The 14,137-nt window shown below is 41.0% G+C and overlaps 1 protein-coding gene across 1 annotated transcript; it reads right to left on the bottom strand.

Annotated features, from left to right (window-relative positions):
- Positions 1–4,309: 4,309 nt before the first annotated feature.
- CIAO2B (cytosolic iron-sulfur assembly component 2B) lies at positions 4,310–10,847 on the bottom strand (the record flags this gene model as incomplete). Its single annotated transcript, XM_072409957.1, is given in 5 exon segments — positions 4,310–4,552; positions 5,149–5,194; positions 6,499–6,624; positions 8,088–8,165; positions 10,643–10,847. Coding segments are annotated over 5 exon segments (477 nt in total). The 3' UTR covers positions 4,310–4,454.
- Between the last annotated feature and the right edge of the window lie 3,290 nt (positions 10,848–14,137).

Here is a 14,137-nt window from a genome sequence, read left to right on the forward strand (position 1 = left end):
CTATTCCTCCCAATGACATCAGTGAAGGGGCACAATTCCTCCCAATTACTCCAATGACGGAGCTCTATTTCTCCCAATGACACCAATGATGGGGCACTATTCCTCCCAATGACACCAATGATGGGGCACTATTCATTCCAATGACACCAAAGATGGGGCACTACTCCTAACAATGACACCAATGATGGGGCACTATTCCTCCCCATTACTCCAATGATGGGGCACTATTCCTCCCAATTACTCCAATGATGGGGCACTATTCCTCCCAATTACTCCAATGATGGGGCACTATTCCTCCCAATTACTCCAATGATGATGCACTATTCATTCCAATGACACAATTGATGGGGCACTATTCCTCCCAATATCACCAATGATGGGGCTCTATTCCTCCCAATGACATCAATGATGGGGTTCCTTTCCTCCCAATGACATCAATGATAAGTCACTATTCCTCCAAATACCACTAATGTTAGAGGACTACTTCCCCCCCCCCCCCCCGACATCAACAATCAGATACCATATATTTATACAATGAATAGTTATTATTCCGAGTGCACAGTTCCTCCCAATTACACCAAAGATGGAGCACTTTTCCTCCAACTAACACCTATATTGGGACAATTTTCTTCCAAAGACACCACTGATGAGGCAATATTCCTCGAGCCTATCTGATTTATGGGGCACTATTTCTTCCACTGATGCCATTGATACCAATGATACCAACAATGGGGTGCAATTTGTCGCAAAGACACCAATGATGGGGAATTGTTCCTTTCTCTGACACCAATAATGGAGCACCATTCATCCTAATGACACAATGGGTCACTTTCTCTCCCAATAATACCATTGATGAGGCACTATTACTCCTTCCTACCCCATTGATGGTGCATTTTTTTTCCCACTCACACCACAGATGGAGCACAGCACAGGGATGATAAAAAAAAAATCGACATATGTCTTTTATCGAGATGTGACCAGTTCTCCTTAATATTTGCCACCGACAGTTACAGTGAATGCGCTGCTCCTCCTGTGCATGTCAGATAACACGATGACATCTCACTAACAGACAAGTGTAAGTGATAAAACAGATCCTGGACCACCCAAATGCACACACACCTGTCTGGGTGATGGAATGGGGGTGGAAAAGGCTGAACAGGAATCTGGTGCCCTGGGGTGACATGTTGCTGCTCTGCTATTCATCACACTGACACCTGTTTTGTTCTGCAGACACTCCTCACCTGCAGCTTCCCTTCATTTGATCCTAAAGCTAATGGAAACTCTGACAATAAGGTTCAACTATTTACTTTCTATTGGTCTGTTAAATAAACAATTGAAACTGTTTTGGTATAATTGTTTGAGCAGTGCAAAATTTGCAGATATGTGCCTGTGCTGTTATCAGTTACATTGCACACAGCTCTGATCTGCAGACCCCCCCCCCCCCCCCTCCATTTTATGGAGGTGAGGAGAGGGCAAGGTGTTCTGTAGCATTGCCCCAAGTTGATAACACAACTGCTCCAAAGATAGAGTACAGTGGAAGTGCTGAATACTTCCATGTGCATTGTTTATTGGATGGTGAAGCTGGGATGAACATATGAGCCATAAAGCTGACACCTTAAAAATACATCTGCAATAAAAGTTCTCTTTGACAAAGATAAGTTCCCTTTGCAAGCAAAATACAATGCTTAGCATTATGGCCTTGTATCCAAGTTATAATTTCATATGCATGGAGTTTGTATGTTCTTCCTATGTACTGGAAGGACAAGTTTGCAGGTAATGCATAGTTTTGCAGGTTCCAGTGCCAGTAATTTGCCGAGCAGCTCCACCTAGTGGCCAGACATTAAATACACAACTACAAGAGAGTCTACATAGGTAAGCCATTAAAGTGGCCATAGAAAGCAAGTTGTATTCTGTTTATTATTATTATTATTATTATTATTATTATTAATAATAATGATAATAATAATAAAAAACAGGATTTATGTAGTGCCAACACATTACGCAGCGCTGTACATTAAATAGGGGTTGCAAATGACAGACAAATACAGACAGTGATACAGGAGGAGAGGTAAGAGCAAATCACAAACTAACCATTAATTATCATAACATTTTAAAGCGCAAATGACACAGTATTGTTCCACAATCTGCTATTTACTGAAAATACAAATCAATGCTTCACTCGATTAGAAGTAATAATCAATTATTTATAGAATGAATAAGATTGGCCCTATTGATTCTCCAGAACTGACACATGCAAAAATGTTTTCAGCAGTCAGAAAGGCCATGTGTTGGTCTAGGGCACTGCAGCCCTTGGGAGCACCATGCAAAATCCAGAAATCCCACCCTCTGTTTACTTCTTCCCCATCATGTAGCCCCCACTGACCAAAAACCCCAACCTGGTGTCACTCTCTACCCCACACCGTGGGCCTGATTTATTAAAACTTTCCAAGACAGGAGAGGATACACTTTCATCAGTGGGTGATCCAGCAAACCTGGAATAGATCTAGTCCAGGATTGAAAATATTTGCTAACAAATAGCAAATGACTTTTTAGAAATCCATTCCAGGTTTGGGTTTTAAGGGGGCTTTCCATTGCTCATGCAGGGCAAATCACAGTTCCACTTTATATCCCAATGGAAGCTTCTGATCAAGTTAGGACTGCAGATCTGACTACTGCTTTGTTTTATGCAGACCATGTAAGAACAGTGGTCCTCTGAAGACATGTCAAGTTACTGCACCTTAATCCCAATGCTCACATTTGCTGTAATGTTGTACTGCAGCTCTAACACATTGGAGGGTTCAAATGGGACCTGGGAAATGTGAGAGCAAAGATCCATGACTGCAGGCTATAAACAGGGCCAGGATCTAAGGCTCTCATTCCTTTACCACACAAACCAGTGCTACAATTTGCAGCATTTACTGCACACTACTGTAAATGTCATTCAGAAACCTTTACTTGGCTGTAACGGCAGCTATATTCTAATCGTCATTCTGCAAATAAGCACATGGAAGAATCCACCACAAATTCCATGGTGCTATCTTTTTTTTCCTTTCATTTTAAAATAAAATTCTGGATAGAGGAAATAAAATCTTAGCATGATTTTTTTTAGAATTGAACCAATTTAAGGCAACACTATCTGACATTAGGAGCTCTATTTAATAAAACAGGGAATCTGAGTCAATTTCCTCAAACATTCCCTGGTGGGAATCAATTACTGCCATTGAAACACATGGACCTAGAAGATTCCTACTAGGGAATGTTTTGGGTAATGTCAGATTTCCTGGTATAGGAATAGAACCCTAGGGCATGAACTTTGAGAAATGCATATCACAAGGGCAGGTAACTAATAATATTATTGCACAGTATTTATAAAGCACTGACATATTAAGCGGCGCTACACAAAGTTCATAGTTATTAGCTGTCCGTCACAATCTAATGTCCCTACCATAGTCATATGCAGTCTAAAGTCAACTTTAGGGGAAGCCAATTAACCTGTGTTTTTGGAATAAGGGAGCAAACCTGAGTACCTGGAGGAAACCCACACAGACACGGGACAACCTGCAAACTCCATGCAGATCGAGTCCTGGCCCAGATTCCAACCTGGGACCGAGGCAAAGGCCAGAGTGCTAACCTCTGAGCAACCATGCTTCCTCGTATGGCAGCTACTAACACAGTGGTGGGTCCATTTACATGCTGTTGGGCTATGGGGCAGATTAGGAACCTTGGGGACTAAAACAGGCGATATTGCCACTGACAATATGATGGATGTAGCTGATTTAAGGTTGGGTCCATAAACTGGAACTGGTAGGTGAGTATGTGTGTGCCATGGTTGAGTTTGGAGAGGAAGACATACGGCACCTATTAAAACAAGGGAGGGTCCAACCTTTCCCTAAGTTACCTGACAAAAATAATAAATAAAATAATTGTTATATTCTTTCCTTATTAAATAAGATTTACCTTGATTTCCCAGTCTATGCAAGTCTATCACAATAACATGAAGTAAGAGGCCATCTTCCTAATGGGGTCCAACCCTTAAAGGATCGTCCTTGCATTGAAAAAAAAAAAAAAACCCCAAAATTGTTCTACATGAAATTCTGACCCTTAGGACTCAGGCAATGTTCTCCCTGGCCCCTTTCAGCTGGGCGCACTACCCAGCACATTTCAGTAACCACCTGGCTATTACTTAAGAGCTCAGTTACAATCCAGGGGCTGCCACCCACCTACAATTTCTACCCACCCAGCAAAAAATTCTGGGTTGAACACGGTTCAACATGGGTTCATGTTTGGAAGTTTGATACAACACAATGCATACAATGACATAAAAGTACTTTTATTATAAACATAAACCTAAAAAACACAAAGGGACAATAGCAGCACTAGGAGCGATGTTACAGGCAGATTAGCAGCAGGCTGTGGATGCTTGATACCCGGAAGCTGACGGTGTTGGGGTTCAATCAGGATCTCGCAGACAGGCATTGGTTAACAACTTCTAACAAGTGCGAGTTTTCTAGAGCAGCCGCTACTCGTTCTTTGTCTGCCAGCTGTTTGTTGACTGAGAGAAAAATATCACAATCAATGCAAATGCAATAACATGGTATTATAATTAAAAAAGGAAACATTTATTAATATTATTACACTGGGGAACACATTTTTTGTTGAGTTAGATCTTACACTTGCTTTTTTACTAATTTTTGGGTGGTGAATCCAGAAATGACCCCAGTTTTTTGCTATCACATCCAGGTTTAACGATACAGGTAAACCCCATTTTTGTCAAAAACATAGAAATTTTATATACAATGAAAAAAATGTACTGTTCATTTAAATTTCTTTTGTTCATACAAAGGATTTATTGTTTTTCTGATACTTTTTTTTTTTTTTTTTTTACAGTGAAACATTTGAAAATGTTTGAAGATTAGAACCGATCGTAAAAGATCCTTTCCAACGACAATTATTGCAAGAGTGTACACAGCCTTAGTTTTTGTCTTACACAAAATAAAATTGGGAAGCTGTATGCTTTCTTCTCCATACAAATATATCTGAATAAAAGAAAGGAGAAAAGGCAACTGAATTCATGATATTCAGACAAAGAAGGGGATCTTTATTATTTGCCTAGACCTCTACTCTAGAGAAAATCCCTGCAACACTCACCTGCATGTTCAGAAGCGTGCGTGCCGGGGGTAATATGGACATCCACCTGGAAAAGGTAACACAAAAGAAAAAAATATCTTAAGAGAGGGTAATTGTACTAGGGATGGGGCGGGATTGAGCAAACAAAAATCAAGCTATTATTGATCTCTCTAGCCACATGGGCTGTGAAGTAATTCATCCTCAAATACTGGAGATTAAGAAGTTGAGTGTTGGTCATTTTTGTATATTAGCTGAGAAACACTAAAGTGCTGATTTATAATGCTATTCACTATCCACCTCCCAGTACTGAACAATAACCGGTATTCTATAGCCTAGTTATAAAGAGTTAGCTGTGATGTGGAGCATGCTGTAATTCACAAAGTTCTCTCTGCTAAATGCAGATTGGAGGAAATCTGGTTATCACCAAGCCCTGACCATCCAGTCTCATTCATTTTTGTTGCACACTGGCAGCTTTGAACTTTTAAAAAACAATTTTGGCTGTGCTGATGCTATTTTATAATGTACCCCTCCTGTTTACATTAAAAGGCTGGAAGGAAGCCGACTTTCTTCATCTACAGATATCAAGAGAACAAGAGCTGTGATATCAATGCTTTAGTTTAATGTTGCTTTTTCAAGATGAATTTCTCCACGCCTTTGGCTACAGAGGTGAAGTTTTATATTTCTACAAAATATGTAGTTGCCAAGTTAGGCAAGTTGAAAAAAAAGTTTATTGAGTTCAACAAACAAAAAAAAACAAACATTTAAAATCTTCATCAACAGAACCCTTATTACCCAAAGCTGACCAAGAAGTAGTTATAAATACTCATAAAAACATGATCTGACACCTACCTAATGCCCTAAGTCATTCAGATATTCCACAGATTAACAGTCTCATCTGAACTTATTAATGTTTCAAGCCAATTAAATTTTCATATTTGCCTTCTTCAGTCTCTTAAAACCCTCACTTACCTACCATTCTATATCCCTCTTGCTTGCGGCTTCCCTACCTCTTAGATAGTAAGCTCTTCTGGGCAGGGTCCTCTCCTTCTCCTGTGTCACTCTCTGTATCCGTCTGTCATTTGCAAACCCTATTTAACGTACAGGGCTGCGTAATATGTTGGCATTCTATAAATACTGTTTAATGATAATAAGAAATTGTGTAATACACAAAATATTTACTAAGCTAGCTACAACTTCTTCTATTCCACATTTTCACAGCTATTACTGGAAAGAATCAGTTTGGTATGTGGAGGTTAAACCCTTGTCCTTTGCAATAACCCTAAGGATAACTGGTGAAGTTTGCACCAAGATCACTTTATGGACCATTCATGTCATTTAATTTAATTTACCTTTAATGTACAATTCAATTACCTTAAACCTCTCTGGCAGAGAGCGCAGAAGTTTGACTTTAATGGAAAGTCCAATTAGGGTGGCCATGCTGCAGTGCGGGATTGTGGGAGTGAATTCCACAGATACAAAGCTCTCCTCGTCGTTTGCCTGTAAAACACAATACCATGTACATAAATACAGGAAGAAATGTATGAAATCCATGTGTAGCAATAGGCACCAGGGCTGCCTAAAAATATTGATACAGATTTGCAGAATTGGACTTTAAATAAAAAGTATAATCATCTCTAAGCTAGAAAGGAGAAAAAAAAAAAAGATGGGAAGCTGCCGCCCTCTCCGCTGCACATGGATATATATAATCTTTTAATAGTGTTTCTCAACCTTTAAAACATGGAGGAACCCTTGAAATAACTTTCAGGTCTTCAGGAACCCCTTCTATAATTACTATATCCACAGCGAAAACTTTGCCACCACCTCTCCCCAAGATTTTATTTATGTTAATAAACAGGATTTATATAGCGCCAGCATATTACATAGCGCTGTACAGGGGTTACAAAAGACAAATACAGACTGTAACACAGAAGGAGTAGATGACCCTGCCCCGAAGAGCTTACAATCTAGGAGGTGGGGGAGGTATCACACAAAAGGAGGAGAGATATGGAATGGTGGGAAGTAGTGAGGGTTTAGGAGACAGAACAAAACGAGTAGGCGAGTATTTCTCTATCAAGGGGTATTTCTCTATAAAGTCAGAATTGTAAGTGGGACAGGAGCTCTGGAGGGATTTGAGGGCAAAGCACAGGAGCTTGGATTTGATTCTAAGGTGAAATGGAAGCCAATGAAGAGAACTACAAGCAGAAGAGGGGTGGTAGAAAGGCTGTGTATTAGGTAGGTAGGTAGGTGGGAAGGATGGATGAGTCCGGCTGCAGCATTCATATTAGATTGTTGAGGAGAGAGTCGGGTTAGTGAATTCCTCAAGGGCAATGGACATCAATGTATTCACATATAGATAACAGTGGAATGATTCTGTAATGATCAGAACCTGATCCATGGAGGTGAGAAGGATGGTAACCAAAAGGTCCAAAAGAAGAAATTATTCAAATTACCTTCAGAAAAAAACATGACGATTGTGCTGGGCTTCTATTGGAGATCTAATACTGTTTTGTTTTTTGAAATAAATATGACACTGTTGGTCTTTGATTAGATTTATTTCAAGGTTTTTAATACATTAGATTCATCTGGACTACAGTGTACTGACGGATTTAGTGAATCACCCAAGTCTGTTGTTTCCTGAATAAAGGTATCTTGGATCATTGATTCTTTGGACAAGCCTGTGGCACAGTTGGAACAGCTGTAAATGTTCTGACATGAGAGTGAGAACTTTTCATATTTCTGTTTGCACTATTCTGAATACAATAAATTTGTGAGATTATTACAACCCAGAATTGGCTGTATTGGGACTCTAAGTGCAAAGTGTAGGATTCCTGTGTCACTGTCTGTATTCATCTGTCATTTGCAACCCCTATTTAATGTACAGCGCTGCGTAATATGTTGGCGCTATATAAATCCTGTTTTATAATAGTAATATCCGTGGCCAATATAGATATGTACCGTACCTTAACACGGATCTCTTCCACAACATTCAGCTCCTCCAGGCTCAGCGGATGTTCCGGGTCATTTATGGAACGGATGAGATGTATCATGATAAGGATAATAAGGACAATATATGATTTTGTATTATCCCCAGCAGTCAGGCTTTTTCAGAAATTAAGTATAGCAAACAAAACCTCTAAGCAGTATTCTCTCTAGACGCTTTTAGCTGGGCGCACCACCAGGCACTTTTCAGTAACCACCCGGCATTTAGTGCATAATACAAAGACTATGGATAAATGGGTCATACTAAGTGGGTGGGCATTAGAAAACTGGAACAAAGTAAAGGGGGGGAGGGGTAGTAGAAAGCAGAACTATATGGATTAGTGGAATCATATAGCAACAATTGGGAAGAATAAATTTGTCATGTGTTACCCTGCCACTTTTTTGACCACCCTGCTACAGTTTCCCCCCACCCAGGTAAAAAAAAAATTCTGGGGAGAATAGGGATGTATTTATATATTTGATTGCCCCCACTTTCTTTCAGCTTTTTAAGCCTCCTATCATATTTTACATATGTATAAGTAGCTAGTGCTCAACCCAGAATTTTTTTAAGCTGGGTGGGAAGCAATTGTAGGTGGGTGGTGGCCCTGTATTGTGGCGCAACTCATCAGTAACCACCCAAAAACTCCTGAGAGGTTACTGAAGAGTGCCGGGTGTTGCGCCCAGCTAAAAGGGTCTGGGAGAACACTGAGTTATTGACACAGCTGTGGATATTTTATTACTTTTTTCTGACTTTGAAAGCAAGCAGTAACTTTGATTCTGCTGTATTTGTGCACACTGTAGTCAGTGGAAAGTCCAATATCATGTATATCACATTTTGGGTTATGGTGATTCCTTCATTTCCTCCCATTGGAAGCCTGGGATTCCTGTAATATAAAATTGTGCACCCCCTGCATTTCTAGGCTGTACAGAGCTCAAATAGAATGCTTGGAAATGCCAGTTCTGCCACAATCAAGCTGCCCAGAGTAAGATGATTATGGGGATACCTGTTTGCTAAGTAACATTCCACATCTTCTGTGTGTGGGAAAGAGGGAATCCGGGCATCATTGCAATAACCCCCCCCCCCCATCCCCCAGAGAAATGAGCCCTCTCTACCCTAGGGATGCCATAGTAGATGAGATTCGGAATCCCCAGGCTGTACAGGACTCTTGTGACAGACACATGGATTTCAGTTTGCTAAAGGACATTCAGCCTGCAGGGACCTCACGCTTGGTGTCACATGACATGCTACACCCTCAGCTGACTGTACAGAGCTCACTTCCCCGGGCGCCAGTTTTTTAAGCTAGGAAGGAAGATAAGGATCCACATATATTCGTAATAATTTTGGTTTGAAATCATAAAACAAACCCACTTGATCACTTGAGTTAAAAGGTTCCGGTCTAAGCTGTGCCATGTGATGTTGTGCATCTTCTTCTACAAAGCAGGGAAGTCTGCTGGAAATCTGGCATCCCCGGATCCCCTATATAAGCCCTAAACTACCAGATTCCAATTTATTATTATATCATGTAACCCCTAAGCTCACAAGACGGAAAGGGGCAAAAGGGGAAGCCAAAATTCCTTTTAAGTAAGGGTCACATGACATGCTGACTGTGCAGATCTCATATGGGGGATGCCTGTTCCCATATAAAACACTGCATGCTGGAAATCTGGCATCCCCAGATCCCCCTTATATCAGACCTATGCAGCCAGATTCCAATATATTATATTATATGTATAAATATATATTATATATATGCTTATGTGCTTACATAGGATGGAGGAGGAGACATGCAGGGACCTCAGAATTCCCTCTATCTAGTGTCAAATGAAATTCTACACCCCATGCTGTGCAGATCTCAGATTGGGGATGCTGGTTTCCATATACAAGAAAACACTGCATGCTGAAAATCTGGCATCCCCGGTTCCCCTTATATGAGCCCAATGCAGCCAGATTCCAATTTATTATAATATGTGTAACCCAAGCTCACAAAAGTTGGAGAAGGGGACATGCAAGGGCTCCATAATTTCCTCTATGTAGTGTCACTTGACATTTCACACCCCATGCTGTGCAGATCTCACATTGGGTTGCAGGGATGCTGTTTTTTTATACAAAAAAAGCCTGAATTCTGGATATCCCGGGGCCCCCCTATATGACCTTTATGCAGTCAGATTCTAATTTAATATTAAATAATGCATCCCCTGAGCTCTCATTGGATGGAGGAGAGTCATGTCTGGATGCCAAGATTCCCTCTAAGTGGGGGTCACATGACACTCCACACCCCATGCTGACTGTGCAGATCTCACATGGGGCAATGCAGGGATGCCAGATTTTCTTGTCACGTGACATCTTTAACAGACATTCTGCTGTACATACAACATGAGTAATGAAGGGATGGCAGTTTTGCTGTATGCAGTGTCACCTGACGTCCTATACCTCCTGCTGACCTATACAGCCATGTGTAGGAGAATTCCATGTTATTGTAGTAATAAGCTATGCACCACCAGAGCTCACACAGACATCATTCATCTCAAGTCGGATATCGAATATCTCTCGATCGTCAATCCTGTCGTGCAGCTCCTCATCTTCGTCCTGAGCGGTCACCTGACGATCCCCGCTCCGCTGGTAGATGAGCGGATTGGCATTTTCCAGCTGACTACTTCCAACCATTTCCAGCCACAGTGTAAGCACTTCCCGGAAAACATACGAACAAACTTCCGGACACGTGATAACCACAGTGCTTCTCCTCATTGGCTGTCTTTATGGCTGTCTGTAAATTTATTGCTCGGTTTTGACTTAGGTGACGCCCTCACAGGCAAGAGAGGGCGGGACTTCATGGAATTATCCGCTATGCAAAGAAAACTCCGCCCCCTTTGTTGCTGTAAGGGCGGAAGTGCATTGTGGCCATGTTTATCCCTGGAAATGTTAAATATTATTTATTGTGGGTAATATTGTAAGTGCTAATAAAGAGCTATACAACTTGTTATTTGTATGTTTCCTAAATTATACTGACTTTTTCTTTATTCACATTTTTACATTTGCTGTATCTTTTTGACAGCTGGCTTCCCTGGTTTCCATGGCAACATGAGCAAACTACTTGTATTATTATTATATATTATTATTATTATTATTAATAATAATAATAATAATAATAATATTAATAATAATCTAATAATAATAATAATTTTAAACAGGATTTATTTAGCCCCAACACATTATGCAGCACTGTACGTTAAATTAATATTTAAACACTCCATTGTGTAGAAAGTCCGTAAAGTGCTAGTTTTCCAGAAGCTTTCACATTAAAATTATTCAGAACAGAACAGAGTAGCACTTTGGTAGCAGGTGCATCAGAAAAGGTAAATATTCAGTATTTTTTTAGATGTGCCCTGCAGCTTTTGATAAAAAACTGAACTCCAGGATAGGTAAATATAATCTAAATACAACAGCCATTTGTGTTTTTTTTTAATCTTGATGTTCTTTGTGTATTTCTTCCAGATCTGTGCAGTAATCCAGTGTGATACAGCAGAAAAGAAGCTTCCTGTATTAAAGACTGGAAACTGCTACTCTCTCTTCATCGGCTTGGAGTCTGGTCTTGTATCCGCCCCTTCCCTTTTGTTTTCTGCAGGCAGCTGGTAGTGGGTAGAGCCAATATGGCCCTCCCACATTCTCTTCTCTGCGCAAACTATGTACAACACTGTGATCTTGTTACTACTCCTTTTAGAAGGTAATTTCAATGCAAAGGCAATAGGTGCGGAAAACATGGATTTATATTCATATATTTACACAGGGTTTTTGTGCTGTTGCAGTTGCAGTTTTAATTCCAAATCTCACTCACTCAGCTATAAATACTATCAGAAATGCTTGTGTCTTGTCCCTGCTGCTAAAGCATGATGCCCCGAAAGGTCAAAATAAGTTAAAAAGTAGCAAAGAAATCTACAGAGCAGGTCATTGACCAGAATGCAAAGTTCAGAAGCCTTTAAAATCCTGAAATTCACAAGTAAAATTTAAATACATGTATTGTAGGAAAATTCCACATGTAGCTTCCTGACTAATAGCTCATTCCTAATATTAATTATTGCCTCTCTAAGGACAAAATCCCTGAGCCAGACAGGAAATGTAAATAATTCATTATTTTTAGATATTGCAAACAGAAAAGCATCAATAAATAAACTTGTCAATGTCGGTTAATATTAAAAAAAAAATTGTAATAGATTATATTGTGTCAACCGTATTTGTTTATCACATAGGCATGAATTTCTTCCTGCAAAAACTATCACGGAAAATTATGAGCCCCAGCAAGTGTCAGGGCTATGAATTAATGACCCCCAGCAAGTGCCCTAGCCAGCATTAATAACCCCCAGCAGGTGTCAGGGCCAACAATGATAACCCCGGTGTCATGACTTGCATGGATTACCCCTGGTAGGTGTCAGAGACAGCAAAGGTAACCCCAAGTACCTGCTATGGTCAGCAAGGATAACACCCCCCACCCTGCAATACCCCCAGTAAGTTTCAGGGCCTGCAGTAATAGCCCCAGCAAGTATCAAAGGCAGCATGAATTAATAACCTCCAGCAAGTGTCAAGGCCAGTATTAACAACCCCCAGAAATAACCCTAAACATTATCAGGGTCAATAATATTAACCTCCAGCAAGTGTTATAGTAAGTATTACCCAAACACAGCTATAACCCCCAGCCAGTGTCCGGGCCAGCATGAATAAATAACCCCAAGCAAGCATCAAGGCCACCACTACTAACCTCAGCAAGTTCATAGCCCGCAATAACAATCCATGGTCATAGCCCAAAGCTATGAGATAGCATGGATAAATAACCCTCAGGCAGTGCCTGGGGTACCGATAATAAACCCCAAGCAAATATTATAGTCAGCTTCACCCCCTCCCTAGTTATAACTCCCAACAAGTGTCAAGACCAGCATGGATAAATAACCCCCAACAAGTATCAGGGACAGCAATAGCAACTCCAAGCAAGTGTCAGGGACATCAGTAACAACCCACAGCAATAACCCCAAGCAAATGTCATAGCCAGCATCCATAACCCCAGCATGTGTCAGGGCAAGCATAGATAAATAACCCCCAGCAAAAGTCACGTCCAGCAATTAAATCCCACAGCAAGTGTCATCTCCTGTATAAATTACCCCCAGCAAGTGTTGTGACCAGTAATGATAACCCCCAAGTATAACCCCCAGTGTAAGAGCCAGTATTGATGACCCCCAGGTATAACCCCCAGTGTCAGGGCCAGTATTAATAACCCCTAGATGACCCCCAGTGTCAGAGCCAGTATTAATAACCCCAAGGTATACCCCCAATGTTAGAGCCAGTATTTATGATCCCCAGTTATAACCCCCAGTGTCAGGGCCAGGGATGATAACCCCCCAGGTATAACCCTCAGTGTCAGGGCTAGTATTGATAACCCCCAGATAACCCCCAGTGTCAGGGCCAGTATTATTAACCCCAAGGTAAAACCCCCAATGTCAGAGCCAGTATTGATAATCCCCAGTGTCCGGGCCAGTACTGATAACTCCCAGGTATAACCCTCAGTGTCAGGGCCAGTATTGATAACCCCCAGAAAACCCCCAGTGTCAGTGCCAGTATTAATAACCCCAAGGTATAATCCCCAATGTCGGAGCCAGTATTGATAACCCCCAATGTCAGAGCCAGTATTGATAACCACCAGTGTCAGGGTCAGTATTGATAACTCCCAGGTGTAATCCTCAGTGTCAGGGCCAGTATTGATAACTCCCAGGTATAATCCCCAGTGTCAGGACTAGTATTGATAACCCCCAGTGTCAGAGCCAGTATGGATAACCCCCAGTGTCAGGGCCAGTATTGATAACCCCCAGGTATAACCCCCATTGTCAGAGCCAGTATTGATAACTCACAGGTATAACCCCCATTGTCAGAGCCAGTATTGATAACTCCCAGGTATAACCCCCAGTGCCAGAGCCAGTATTGATAACTCCCAGGTATAACCCCCAGTGTCAGGGCCAGTATTGATATCCCCCAGTGTCAGGGCCAGTA

Source organism: Pyxicephalus adspersus, chromosome 4, assembly GCF_032062135.1.
Source record: "Pyxicephalus adspersus chromosome 4, UCB_Pads_2.0, whole genome shotgun sequence".
Classification (NCBI taxonomy): Eukaryota; Metazoa; Chordata; class Amphibia; order Anura; family Pyxicephalidae; genus Pyxicephalus; species Pyxicephalus adspersus.